The 13,981-nt window shown below is 45.0% G+C and overlaps 1 protein-coding gene across 3 annotated transcripts in view; it reads right to left on the reverse strand.

Moving 5' to 3' along the window:
• Positions 1–104: 104 nt before the first annotated feature.
• plxnb3 (plexin B3) overlaps positions 105–13,981 on the reverse strand; it is a 77,648-nt gene continuing 63,771 nt past the window's right edge. For all 3 annotated transcript variants that reach the window (XM_076740512.1, XM_076740510.1, XM_076740511.1), the window contains 16 exons: positions 13,718–13,818; positions 12,220–12,437; positions 11,930–12,108; positions 10,379–10,445; positions 9,513–9,659; positions 9,188–9,268; positions 9,000–9,078; positions 8,757–8,860; positions 8,494–8,581; positions 8,095–8,261; positions 7,664–7,824; positions 7,443–7,590; positions 7,283–7,347; positions 6,018–6,093; positions 5,732–5,806; positions 105–4,953 (listed from right to left, as the gene is read on the reverse strand). In XM_076740512.1, the coding sequence (XP_076596627.1) occupies positions 4,849–4,953; positions 5,732–5,806; positions 6,018–6,093; positions 7,283–7,347; positions 7,443–7,590; positions 7,664–7,824; positions 8,095–8,261; positions 8,494–8,581; positions 8,757–8,860; positions 9,000–9,078; positions 9,188–9,268; positions 9,513–9,659; positions 10,379–10,445; positions 11,930–12,108; positions 12,220–12,437; positions 13,718–13,818 (1,861 nt within the window). In that variant the 3' untranslated portion in view covers positions 105–4,848. The remainder of the gene's footprint in view (positions 4,954–5,731; positions 5,807–6,017; positions 6,094–7,282; positions 7,348–7,442; positions 7,591–7,663; positions 7,825–8,094; positions 8,262–8,493; positions 8,582–8,756; positions 8,861–8,999; positions 9,079–9,187; positions 9,269–9,512; positions 9,660–10,378; positions 10,446–11,929; positions 12,109–12,219; positions 12,438–13,717; positions 13,819–13,981) is intronic.

The following is a 13,981-nucleotide window of genomic DNA, read 5'->3' on the forward strand; positions in this document are numbered from 1 at the left end:
TTTTGTGTCAGCGCTGAAACTCGGGTATCCTATCAAAAATAGTATTAAAACATTTAAAAGTAATATCAAGCTTTAGTGATAACACATCGAGTCCACAGACAGAGAACTGTTAAATTATAACTTTATTTTTACATGATAAAAATTGTGTTTGGCCTCCTGCCTCTTAACAATAAAAACACATTTCCATTGCAGACTCATCCTCCTCATCATCATCATCAGGTATTTACAGGCACATTTACACGGTGTTAGCAAACTGTACACAGTCAGTAGGAAAGCAGTCTGTGCTTCAGTACAACTGGTCCTGGATTATTTTATACAAACCCTTTAAAGTTTTTATTCCCTTGTAGAAAAAAACGTTTCAGTAACAAACACAGCTCGACCATTCAGAGCTGAGAATCTGTTTCATTGTCCCAGAAGATTAGAAAACTGTACAGAGATCAGGAGGTCAAAGGTCAAACATTGTCAAACCTTCATTCTCCATTTACATATATCATCAGTGACCAGGCAGAGTTTAAGCTCTTCCTCTTGTCTTTAAGTTAAAAAAAATTATCTTGAAGAAGCACCATAAATCTTCACAATCATCATCACATGCATGCAGAAGTCTAATCTGATCAAAGAACTACAACTATGGGTCAAACACAGGCTCAAAAACACATACAAGGCAAAAACACAGAGCAGAGACATTCAGATTCAACAGCGATTATAATTAGAAATAGTAGAGGATGAAGAAGAAAAGTACTGGTGCTGCAATCGGTCAGCAGGAAGATCATTCAACAACCATCAAATTGTATAACAAAATCTGACAATTTTCTGTTTCAGTTCAGCAGCAGACACGGCTGCTAACAGTCAGAGTCTGTTCATTTATTGCCTGATGGGTTCACTCTCAGTTAGAGTCAATTTACACTGAAAACATACACCACAAGTCCAAGAAGTATCCTGTCAGGTGAGTCCAGGAAGTATCCTGCCAGGAGAATCCAAGAGAGTCCAGGAAGAATTCTGTCAAGAGAGTCCACAAGAATCCAGGAAGTATCTGTCAGGAGAGTCCAGGAAGCAGCTTGTTGGAGAGTCCAGGAAATATCCTGTCCCATTCTGTGGTTGACATTAGAGTTGCACATGTAGACTAAACTAATGGGGTCTTCCACACCCACTGAATCTTCGCTTTGTGACAACTTCACTCAGAAAACACACCAACAGCTACAACAACAAACTGTTCCCATGGAGACACAGCTGATGATCTCCAGGCTGAATCCAAACCTCCAGCTTCTGGACCTGCAGACCTGCAGATGTAAATATATCCATACATCCATTCTCTGAGGCCCTGAAATGGATAACCTGCACTCTGAGCTGAGACTTCTGACCTGACATGCCTCCATGTTATTGACCCTGGAAGTTTCTTCATACTGGCCATTAGGTCAGACCGGTCAACCCTCCCATTTTTCCCAGGAATCGCTGTATTTTTCCAAAAGGCTTAAGGTTTGTACAAGTATCTCACCAAATAGGAAGAGGCTTACTTAATGAAGAGTAACGTCAGTCAAAGTCATGCTTTTTGTAAAATATGACGTATGGATTATAGTGGACCACACAGAGGGAACAGCGAACAAATCTGCAAAGCACAGGAAACATGCTGCACCAATGACTGTATTTATATGATCTGTGCCATCATTTTCAGAATCAGCGTCTGCTACCACCTGTCTCACTGTCCGTGCTGAGTTCATATCCTTCAATAAAACACACCTGAACTAAGAGCTGAATTCATCTGCCCTGTTGTGTCTTCAGTCCTATGATGCAGGGATGTTCACAGCATGTCACTTCAAACCAGGTATCTGATGGTGACCACCTGACTGCTGTCACGTCATGTAGGAACCAGTAAACTCAGTCCTGGTTGTCTCATGCTGATTTTAGGATTCACTTTGTGTCCCTTCATCTAAATGTATATTGACAGTGGTGAGGGTGGTGGGACGGCCCACGGTGGAGAGGCAGAAAAATTCAATTACTCTCAAATCACATTATTACGTGCGAGCTTTGTGCTCCTTTATGCAGAGATACCGAAAGGTGGATACGCACAGAGAAACCTTCTCCAACAGGAAGTTAAGATATTTGGATTCAGCCCGTATGACAGCACAGGTGATTTATATTAGAGCTAAACAACACAATGCATAGCTATGCCAACGTTAAATCAACTAAGCAAAAGTAGCTAAACATAATATGCTAGTTGTTGGTAGTCAAAGGGTTGTTGCTACGAACTGCATTGTCATAAAGGCAACACAAAAGTCAGAACAGTAGGCATTGTTAACAGATGTGGGTGTCAGCTAATGTGATGTTGCATGTTTGCTGGTTGTAGCTGTGTCTGTGATATTGCTGCTGTGTTTAGTTAGTATTATACTGTTATACAAGTTTAAACAAACAGCTAGCATATATAACTAGATGATATATTCTGGCAGCTAGTATCAAACAACTCACACAAGATCTAACTGTAAAATTTCAGACATTGTTTATGATATACCTGCAACAGCTAGTTACAGCTAGCATAATGTTAGCTTTTGTAATATAACTTTGATGTTATACAGGCAGTGCGTAACTAGCTGACGTTACACTTAGCACAGCACAAACAACTAGTTTCAAACAACTAGCATAGCCAATGTCATGCTAACTGTTTATGCAGTGTTACGCAGGCTGTCTGTAGCTGTTGTTTGTTGGAGGATATTACAAACTTATAACATCCTGTCAACATCTGATAATCATATCATCTGTACTGCTAGCTGTTTCTAGTGATGAATTAGTAGCTATAAACAAGTTTTAAACTTGCAGCGTATTGTCACTTGAAAGATCCCTCTTGACCTTGGAAACAATAGTTTACACAACAACTTCATTGAGAAAGTGAATGAGCAAGTTGAAATTGTTATTTTTAACCTAAAATGATGTTACGCTAGTTGTTCTGCAATATAGCAAATCTTAACTGTTCATATAAATGTTTATAACACTGAGCCTGGGCTATGATGAGTCACGGTGTGTCTAAGTCGCTGTTGTTTTTCTTCCATGTTTTAATAACAGTTTTAAACATTTAATTGAATTTATCTTCCCAAGATGCACTGAACAGACAGACAGCAACACCTAGCTGCAAGAGGGAAGGCACAGCTGGGATAAATAGGTATAAATAGGACTCACAGTATGTACACATAATAAGTTAGTAGTTAGCTAATGCTAAACAACACACAAACACACACACACACACACACACACACACAGTTGAAACTCCCCGATTGCAGATTGTTTTTATCGTCTATCAGCTCATTGTTCATTCGGCAGGTTCAACTCTAATGTGTCGGTTAAACTTTATTTTCAGTGTGATTCTAGTTTCCTTCTGTTTCCAGCCTTTCAACATGTTAGCCAAAGGTGAGTTTACTTCTTCGTTTCAGGACCTACAAAAAAAGTGTAGAGTTAGCTACGTCACTAGATTTCACTAAAAAAGAAATGCATAAAGGTCACAGTTGCATTTCAAACTGCATATTGTTGCTGCTAAATAAACTAAATTTTAATGGAGTTGCTCGATGGATTCGCTTACAGTGATGAAGTAAATATGTGCAATTCTTTTCAGTTCCTTTTGTGCCATTAACCAATAGCAAGCCTCCTTGAGATAGCTGAGCACTGAAGAGTGCAAAATGGAGGAAAACTATCATGGCTTATTAGATACGTGTCATCAGTTTTATTGACGCTCCTCTGTAGTCGTGAAAGTAGTAGTATAAACTACACAACAGAGATACAGCAGGTCTAGTTGATAGTACAAATACATCTGCAATGACCAGTGTGAACTTCTTGTCCCATTAGCGAGCTTTTTAACTTAGCTAATGTGATTGACTAGTGCTAGAATGTCCTCATATTTCAGCCTCAGTCTTGGACCAGGTCTTAAAAATGACTAGACTCTACGGAACAGTCCCTCTGAGCACCTTTGTCTTGTTGACACTTATCTCACAAGCCCGATTACCCTGGTGAGTCATTCTGGACTCAGCCTGTGACTGAGGAAGACTGGAAGACTGGGAACAAGACTGGGCCAGGTCCTGAGGCTGTCAGGGTTCGAGTTTATCTGAAGAGCTCCAGGTAGAAGATTTATTTGAGCTGGAGTCATTAGAAAGAAGCAGAACCTGGAATCACCCTGAAAATGCAATTAAAAAACACTCCCTGATTATTGCGTTCAGTAAAACTCCCACTTTTTGGGATCTTTAAAACTCCTGACATGCAGAGTCGTGCTGGTTTCAGTAGTAAAGGCAAAACTATACTGTTGATAAAAAGCATCCAGCATGTCTGAGATCAGCAGGTCAATAATCAATACATGTGATCAGAATAGAAACTATTCAAATTGTGCTTTCTGACTCCGAACAGACAGCAGAACAGCAGGGAACTCTGGGAAATGTAGTGCAAGGCAGCAGGTGATGATGATGTTCCCTGATCCAATTGTTAGATTGTCGTTTTCAGGTGTTGGTCTAACTCTGGGTTTGGTTTAGGTTTGGATTCAGTTCACTTTAAGTTTAGTTTGGCTGCTGCTGCAGAGTGAAGGAACCTAAAGAACTGGGATCTCCTGAGTCTGACTATAAAAACCTCATATATCCCCAACACACACACAGACACACACAGACACACACAGACACACACACACACACACACACACACACACACACAGAGCAGGAAGACGCAGTGTTAACAGGAGTCAAATGATTTCAATCTCTTAGAGCTGCTGAAGATGCTCAACAGGAAGCGTCTTCATCATACTCTTTCTCAGTAGAGGTGTCTGGGCCAGGGTCACGGGTCAGAGGTCATTGCTTGCTGTAGCTAGGTTCATGGGGTCTGAAGTCATCAGAGGTCAGTGACCTTGTTCTCCACCAGGGCGGCAACCTGCTGCAACCGATAAGCCAACTGCATCTTCTGACCTGAACTGTCCTCCTCCAGAGACATGATGATCTGACCAACAGGTGGATACAGAAAGACAGGTGAGAGACAGAGAGAGACAGAGAGAGAGAGAGACCAGTGGATACAGAGAGAGACCAGTGGACTCAGAGAGAGACAGGTGGACACAGAGAGACAGGTGGACTCAGAGAGAGACAGGTGGACACAGAGAGACAGGTGGACTCAGAGAGAGACAGGTGGAAACAGACAGCGACCGTTGGACTCAGAGAGAGACAGGTGGACACAGAGAGACAGGTGGACTCAGAGAGAGACAGGTGGAAACAGACAGCGACCGTTGGACTCAGAGAGAGACAGGTGGACACAGAGAGACAGGTGGACTCAGAGAGAGACAGGTGGACACAGGGATAATTTGTTGTCACACTCAGCTGAAAACATTCGATTTTGCTCCAAAGATCTTTTTCATTTGATCTGCATTTGTGTGTGTGTGTGTGTGTGTGTGTGTGTGTGTGTGTGTGCGTGCGTGCGCGCGTGTGTGTCTGCGTGTGTGTCCATGTATTACTCATGCTGGGGGACATAAGTCTGTTTACAGTCACATTGCGGGGACAAAATGCAGGTCCCCATAATGTCATTTTTTTAGGTGAAGACGGGGCTAAGGTTGGGATAAGCTTCCAGGAATGAATGTACGTCTCTGCAATGTCCCTGTAATGTCCCTGTAATGTCCCTGTAATGTCCCTGTAATGTCAAGTAATGTCCCCAACAGTGATGAAGACCTAACGTGTGTGTGTGTGTGTGTGTGTGTGTGTGTGTGTGTGTGTGTGTGTTCATGAGTTACCTGGTCATAGTATTTATTGATGTACTTGTAGAGTTCATGAAGAGCAACAAGACTGTTCATCTCTGAAGCAAAGCTCTGCAGACAGACAGGCAGACAGGCAGATAGACAGACAGACAGACAGGCGGGCAGGCAGGCAGACAGACAGATAGACAGACAGACAGACAGGCGGGCAGGCAGGCAGGCAGGCAGACAGACAGACAGACAGAGAGGCAGTATTAACATTAGCCTTGTTTCCTTAAGTAGATTTCTGTTTTCATAAATCAACATCTGTAGTTTGTTTACTGACCCCGGACAGTTCAGTAAGAGTGGAGTTCATCTCCTGATAACAACCTGACGCAGCACTGTGGATATCACTGTAATACCTACACACACACACACACACACACACACAGAGTTTATGTAGTGTCACATTCTTGTAACATTTCCAAGAAACTTCGATTCTTTAGTGAGGAAGTAAAAAAAACAACCATAGTGTTGAGCTAGGTAGCAGGTGTTTCCATGGTAACTGCACTGCAATGAGGATGCATTTCTATGGTAACTGCACTGCAGTGAGGATGTGTTTCTATGGTAACTGCACTGCAGTGAGGATGTGTTTCTATGGTAACTGTGTGTTTCTATGTTAACAGTATGAAAGCTCTCATGGTCATGCTCTGGGTCGTGGTCGTGGTCGTGGTTGTGGTCAGGGTCATGGTCGTGGTCATGGTCAGAGTCGTGGTCAGGGTCAGGGTCATGGTCGTGGTCAGAGTCGTGGTCGTGGTCGTGGTCGTGGTCAGGGTCGTGGTCGTGGTCAGAGTCGTGGTCGTGGTCGTGGTCAGGGTCGTGGTCGTGGTCATGGTCATGCTCAGGGTCGTGGTCGTGGTCAGGGTCATGGTCGTGGTCGTGGTCGTGGTCAGAGTCGTGGTCGTGGTCAGAGTCGTGGTCGTGGTCGTGGTCGTGGTCGTGGTCGTGGTCAGGGTCATGGTCGTGGTCAGAGTCGTGGTCGTGGTCAGAGTCGTGGTCGTGGTCAGGGTCATGGTCGTGGTCAGAGTCGTGGTCGTGGTCGTGGTCGTGGTCAGGGTCGTGGTCGTGGTCATGCTCAGGGTCGTGGTCGTGGTCAGGGTCATGGTCATGGTCATGGTCGTGGTCGTGGTCGTGGTCGTGGTCAGAGTCGTGGTCAGGGTCATGGTCGTGGTCAGAGTCGTGGTCGTGGTCATGCTCAGGGTCGTGGTCGTGGTCGTGGTCAGGGTCATGGTTGTGGTCAGAGTCGTGGTCGTGGTCGTGGTTAGGGTCGTGGTTAGGGTCGTGGTCGTGGTTATGCTCAGGGTCGTGGTCGTGGTCGTGGTCGTGGTCATGCTCAGGGTCGTGGTCGTGGTCGTGGTCGTGGTCAGGGTCATGGTCGTGGTCGTGGTCAGAGTCGTGGTCAGGGTCATGGTCGTGGTCAGAGTCGTGGTCGTGGTCGTGGTCGTGGGCAGGGGTTGTGGTCGTGGTTGTAGTCGTGGTCTGGGTCGTGGTCATGGTCATCTTCACATATTAAAGTGAAACAGCAATAACTCTGACAGGAAGCTGTCTCACCTCTCCACCAGCTGTTTGTATCTGGGTATCTCTCTGGCGTACAGCAGTTTGTTCACAGGGGAGTCCTGTTTGGACAGAAAGTTACCAAACCACACAGAGTTGAAATGTGTACAACCTGATACTGTCACAGTAAACATACGGAGAGATAGGCAGTTCGTACCCGTCCCACTTTGTGCTCGGAAGTGGTACAGGAATCAATGAAGGTCTGAGCAATGACAGATAGGACGGCATCGATGCTGTCGGTCACCTGAACATCCAAAACAAACTGGGGGTTTTTCAGGATGTTCACCCAGAACCTAAGAGGGAGACTGGAGAGAAAAAGACAGGTCAGAGAGACGGACAGGTCAGACAGACAGATAGTTATCCATGCATGTTTCTCACCTGTTGGTCTTCCAGATGTGGACGGTCTCAGGGTCATCGATGCCGTGTTTCTCTGCCATGTCATCCAGGAAGTCGAAGAAGAATCTGACGGCAATAGGAGGAGGACGTTTCGTACTGAGGATTGCCACGAAGACATCATCCACAAACTTCTGCAATGTCCCCTACAGAGAGAGACAGAGACAGGCAGTTTTAATATGTGTGTACTACCTTCATGGACAGCAGTCGGGTCAGGTAGATCTCAGGTGTGTTAATGTGTGTGTTACCTTCATGGACAGCAGTCTGGTCAGGTAGATCTCAGGTGTGTTAATGTGTGTGTTACCTTCATGGACAGCAGTCGGGTCAGGTAGATCTCAGGTGTGTTAATGTGTGTGTTACCTTCATGGACAGCAGTCTGGTCAGGTAGATCTCAGGTGTGTTAATGTGTGTGTTACCTTCATGGACAGCAGTCTGGTCAGGTAGATCTCAGGTATGGCCTTGGCTCTCTCCCTCTCCCTCATGCTGCTCTTTCTGTGTTTTGGGATTTCAGGATCTTCGCTGCTCTTCACCAGATGCCATAGACGCAGACCCTCCTCCTCCTCACCCTCGAGCATCGGTGTTTCTATGGTAACCGCACAGACTGTAAGTCACCAAGATGACCACTAAGAAAACCCAGAGGGATTAATTTCACGTATAGGAGGAGCGTCGTATCTGTTAAAGAGGGTTTAGCTGTTGTTTGTTTCGGATTCTAGATCTACTAGATGCTTCTCTTCATGCTGTTTGTGTTGGTCTGGCTTGTGGATGTTCCACATGTTCTATACTTTCTAGATGGTTTAGATGTGTTGTGTTCATACTCTCTCCTGTCTGGAAGACCTGGTTGACTCCAATTCCACCTGAACTCTGAGAACGAGGAATCAGGGCTACAGTCGCTCCATCTGGAACCTGAAGAATGCAAGCGGAGAACTTAATATTTAACTGCTGGGACGTAAACAGGAACAGAAGGGAGTAACAGTGAAAGAGACAAGATGACACAGATGAGGATGAAGATGGAAAGAAGTGCAGAATGTGTAGAAGAGAAAGTGAGGATATACTGTGGTTGGTCAGATGTTGTTGTTACCTTGTAGTGCTGCAGAGTATTGAGTCGCTTCCACCGACCCTGAACCACTGCTGTGACATCATCATCTGACAGGGTCAGGTGACCCGCCTGACCTGAACGCCATTCTATCACATCAAACACAGAAACACAGGTCAGCATGAAACCAGACAGGTGAGACAGGTGAGACAGGTGAGGCAGGTGTGTGTGTGTGTGTGTGTGTGTGTGTGTGTGTGTGTGTGTGTGTGTGTGTGTGTGTGTGTGTACCCAGGTCTAGACTGTCGGCTGGTGGCCTCTGAGAGAACGGAGCTCCTCTGTAGACCTGATCCAGGATCTTATCCTTCACCTGCACACACAGACAGGGAAAAGACAGACAGATGTACAGACAGACAGGTAGGTTACAAACAACCAAAACACAGATGAGGACACAGACTACCTACCCTCAAGGTACCTACCTGTGTGATGGTGTCAGTGTCGAGAACTTTAACAGGACAAGGTTGAACTTCAACTCCATTCTTCACTAACACCGTCAGAGTCTGAGAGAGAGAGAGAGAGAGAGAGAGAGCGAGAGAGAGAGAGAGAAGTACAAGTACACAGAGAGAGAGAGAGACATGTACAGAGACATGTCAAAGGTCACCATGGCTTGAACACAGCATGGAGCTCTTGGCCGCCATCGTCCATTATCTGTCTACTGTCTACCAGGACACCTTGCTGTCCATTAGGACTTCTTCTGCAGTGTGTGTGTGTGTGTTTGTGTGTGTATGTGTGTTGTTGGGTTACCATAGCACAGTAGTCGATGTCCTCTCGCAGCAGGTGGCTGTCGTTAAGCGTTCGTTTGGCTTTTCCCGTCACAGCGTCCACTGGTCCTTTATCCACCTGATACTTGATGGCTCTGTAGAGCATGTAGAGAGGTTCCCCCGCCACCTCCTGACAGACAGACAGACAAGTGAGGGTGAGATGGGCGGGGGGGGCTGCATCGGTGTCGTGTTTGGTTTTCATGAGCTCTGTCATTAATTGACATCTCCATCCAGTCTTTAAAAGACTTTTACCTACACGTTGTGACGGCCCCTGTATGTCTCTGTGGTGTGACTAACTGTGTTGTCTCTGAGGTGGGAGCTGATTGCAGTGGCGACCAGGAGGACCTGATTGTGGTTATTGGGAGCACCTGGGCTCAGTGCTCCAGAGGATATAAAAGGCCCAGTTTCTTGCCTGCCGCTGTCTCTCTCTCTCTCAGACCCTGACCACGCTTGCACCTTTTTGGTTTTATTAAACTTCAGCTTACTTTACTGCACAACACCCATCACAACACCATATCCATGCAACCACATGAACACTACTGATAATACAGATTGAAACACATCCCATTTCTTTTAGATTATTGTTGATTTACAATAAAACATGGACGTGCCGGCCTTTTGTTGTCTTTTCCCTTCGTTTGTCATGGACTGGAGTCAGGCTGGGGACAACGTTGAGATTCTGGTTGTTTTATCAATAGGTTTGAAGGTCAGATTTCAGTGATCGGATGCTCAGTTTTTGGTTGTGAAGCACTTTGTAACAGCAGTTTTGAAAGGTGCTATATAAATGAAGTTATTATTACTACAGGTTAGTGCTACAGACAGACAGCCAGCAAACAGACAGGCATTTACCTTAAGGAAGGAGTAGAGGCAGATCGACATCCAGTTGGTCAACATCTTCTCCACAACTGTCTCTGTCCTGAAACACAGACACCAGCAAGACAGACAGATGGACAGAGACGTCATTTCCATGCTTGAAGAGCATCTCCTTCTAGCTGTTGGACCAGATGATCAACAAACCATCAATTTCTGAAAACCCTCGATCAGACTAATCATTTGATAATTCCAGGTGTTGACACTGACCCCTTTGTGCCAGATCTGGTGACCATACTGTATAAGGACCAGACTCAGCTTGCATTAGTTTTTTTGTGGAAAATGTTCTTCTCTTGGCTTTTTTAGACAAAGGAATTGTGTATTCCATTCAGGACCAATCTAAGATCACCTCTGGAAGACATCTGGGAGACTCTGCTTAGTGTACAACTTACAGTACTGATAACAAACAGGGCTGTCCCAGCTTCATATCTTCATTCACAGGTTCATGGTGGAGCAACCTCCTGTACAAAAGTGGTGGTCTCCTAGGGTGAGTCAACAACATGCTTCTTTCCACCATGGACGAGCAGAGCGAATTAAATTCTGGCCTCACACAGTTTGCCTTTGACTGGGATGAATGCAGGTCTTCTTGTCCAGTTCAGCACTGTGATCCAGGAAGAAATGGATTCCCCCGTCTCTGAAGAACAGACTTCTCCTTTCTCTTGACAGGCACATAATATGCTCCTTTGTCCGGAAATGGTGTATTCACACAATCATAGGCACGACTGTCCAAATACACATGGCAAACCGCCATGTTTTGTGTTGGAGGTGGAGCGAGCGATGTGCCTGGCAGCTTGGTGAAGCTTTCCTTCCCGAACACTTCAAGGGGGAATGTTTCCACAAACGCTGCGTATCTGTCGCTTTGATGTTCCATGTTCCATCTGAAGCGGTTTTCAAGATCATCCACCTTCATTTTCATCTTTGTGTTGTCTCATGGCAGGTCAGAGCACAGACTCTCCAGAGCAAACACAATAGCATCTACATTGCACAGCAAACAGCAGAGTCTTCTTGCAGCTTTAGCTCAGGTGCTTGTAAAGTTGTTTGTAGGGTGGAAAGGGCTGATTTGAGCTTGGAGAGTATCTCTGTCCATGAAGCACACACTTCTGGTCTACTGCTGTCCAAAAGTCTCTTAATGTCAGAGTATATATACTACATACTACTATTACAGCGTGTGCATTTTACGATTATTGGTCAGGCTACCACAGTATTATAATTTTTATTTTCTTTTATACTAATTCTATGTTATTGCTATTTATTTTTTGTTTTATTTAGCTGTTGCACCAATTTATGTCTTTCTAACTAGCTTTGTTCCTCTTCTGTGATTTTCCTAATAATAATAAGAATGAATATATATAAATGTATATCTGTAAGAGATCTAAGACTTTCACTGCCAACTACTGCTTCACTATAATTGTTGTGTACGTGACGATAAAAGAACATGGACTTGAACTTTGAGATATCCTTTGACAACAATTGAGGAGCCTCATTAACATCTTATCATTTCACAGATGACGGTTTGTTTGTTTCACATACCGGCGAAGCATAAGTTTGGGATTCTTGGCGACATACTGCTGCACCAGATCCTGCAGCAGGCTCTTCATGACCTCAGTGAAATACTCCAGCTTATCGTGCAGGGCCATTGTGAGCAGACTGGCGACGTAACCCCGGTCTCTCTGAGAGAAACCCTGCTGGGCCTCCAGAGTGTGGATGAACTGAAAGACAGAGACAGAATAAACCATCACCTGCAGGGTCCACGCATCTCCTGATCTGAGACTAGGTTACATCAGCATCACATGGCCCTCCTCCTGCCCCCTCTGACCCACCCTGGTCAAGAAGAGTCTGTTGTTGAGCAAGTTGTTGAGCTGCTGCAGGCCCTGTTCCACAGTCTGCCTCCTGGACTCTGGCAGGTCCAGCTGGCGGCTCAGCGGCGCCACCTGCTGACCAGGGAAGAAGACTCTCTCTGCGTATGTCCTGTAGTCCAGCAGGGGCAGTCCTGGTCCTCCAACATCACTGCTCAGATCCATCATCTCTGTCATCAGGTCTACACACAGACAAGAGGAAGAGGAGGTTACAGCTAGAGGCAGCCTCTGTCTCATAACAAAGACGATTTCTAACAGAGCTGAATGGCAGGAAGTGATTTCCTGCATGGGAAACATTATAACACACGCTGAAAATGTTGATGTTTTGTGTCGTTTATGGTTGCTCAGATCAATCAAACAAAGAAACCATGCGCAGCTTTTATAGAGTACCATAAGTTGTTGTTCGTAAAGGTGAAAAATGCAAGAAATTTACGGAAAAACACCTGCTGTCAGGACGAGCCGTGCCAGATAATGGTGGAAATGGCGTCACATTAGCTATTGTTTTAAATCTATGCTGACAGATTTAAAGTAACAGCTACAAGCAACACAACTAACACGACGGCTGTGGGGCGGCTGTGCCTCAGGAGGTAGAGCGGTCGTTTGCTAATCAGGAGGTCGGTGGTTCGATCCCTGGCCTCGGCAGTCCACATGCCGAAGTATACTTGGGCAGGATACTGAACCCCGATGCTGTGCCATCGGTGTGTGAATTCAGATGTACGTCGCTTTGGACGAAAGCGTCTGCAAATGACTAATTGTATTGTAACACTTGTCTTGTTTTGAGATGATCCATGTCTTTAGTGGTGTTTCAGCGGACCTTTGCTAGTGGCGAACTTAGCACACAACTGTAACCGCTAACAAGAAAGTTGTTTGCCTCCAGACTTTTATCTGCTTTCATTTGTTTTCTAGAGCAGAATGACGTCTGAGTGAGCAGCTAGTTTTTTATCTGCTGCCTCAACAGCAGCAAAACATTCAGTTCAGATGAAAAATCTGAAGAGTCACATCCAACATATGTTCTGATTTTCTGTTTATACCTTTCTCTCATAATGTCATCTAAACTTGCACAGTAACACCTGTCTTTCATCTTGTCCATTGCAGTTTTCACTTCTGGTCCTCCATCTGAATTTAACATCACATGACTGCAAACAACCTATTGTGGTTGGTGGTTTGCTCATGGACTCCTGCTGTCCACATACTGAAGAGTATGCATGTCACCAATCCCCCATTTCTTTCTGATAGCCAGGCCAGCATCGTGCATGGTGAATCCTTAAAGAACTTTGCCCTCTGATGTTTGAAAAGTGCTTTGTAAGTGCAGTCCGTTTACTATTTATGAGCTTTTCAACTACACACATAGCACTGACCTGACCTCAGGAACATCAGGAAAACTGTTCTTAAAATGTAGTCTGCACACTTTGGATGACACTGAGGAATCTGCAGATTATCTGGTGCATGTGTGTTTGTGTACCAGTGAACTCTTTGCGACACTGATCTCCAACGTTGATCTCCAGAGTTTCCAACTGCAGCAAAACCTTCTTATAATCCCTGAGAGCCTGTTTGCTCTTCCTCCTACAGACACAAAAACACACAAAAACAGCAAGTTCTACAGCTGAATACAAAGCGACTCATTACTGTTAGTTAACATAAACTTCTAGTGGAGGTTGGAGAGGTTAATGATCTGGAATATTTCCAGGTTTGCTGCAGTCAGGGAACACATGTAGTATTTCACTGT

The sequence above is a fragment of the Chaetodon auriga genome, chromosome 10, assembly GCF_051107435.1.
Source record: "Chaetodon auriga isolate fChaAug3 chromosome 10, fChaAug3.hap1, whole genome shotgun sequence".
Classification (NCBI taxonomy): Eukaryota; Metazoa; Chordata; class Actinopteri; order Chaetodontiformes; family Chaetodontidae; genus Chaetodon; species Chaetodon auriga.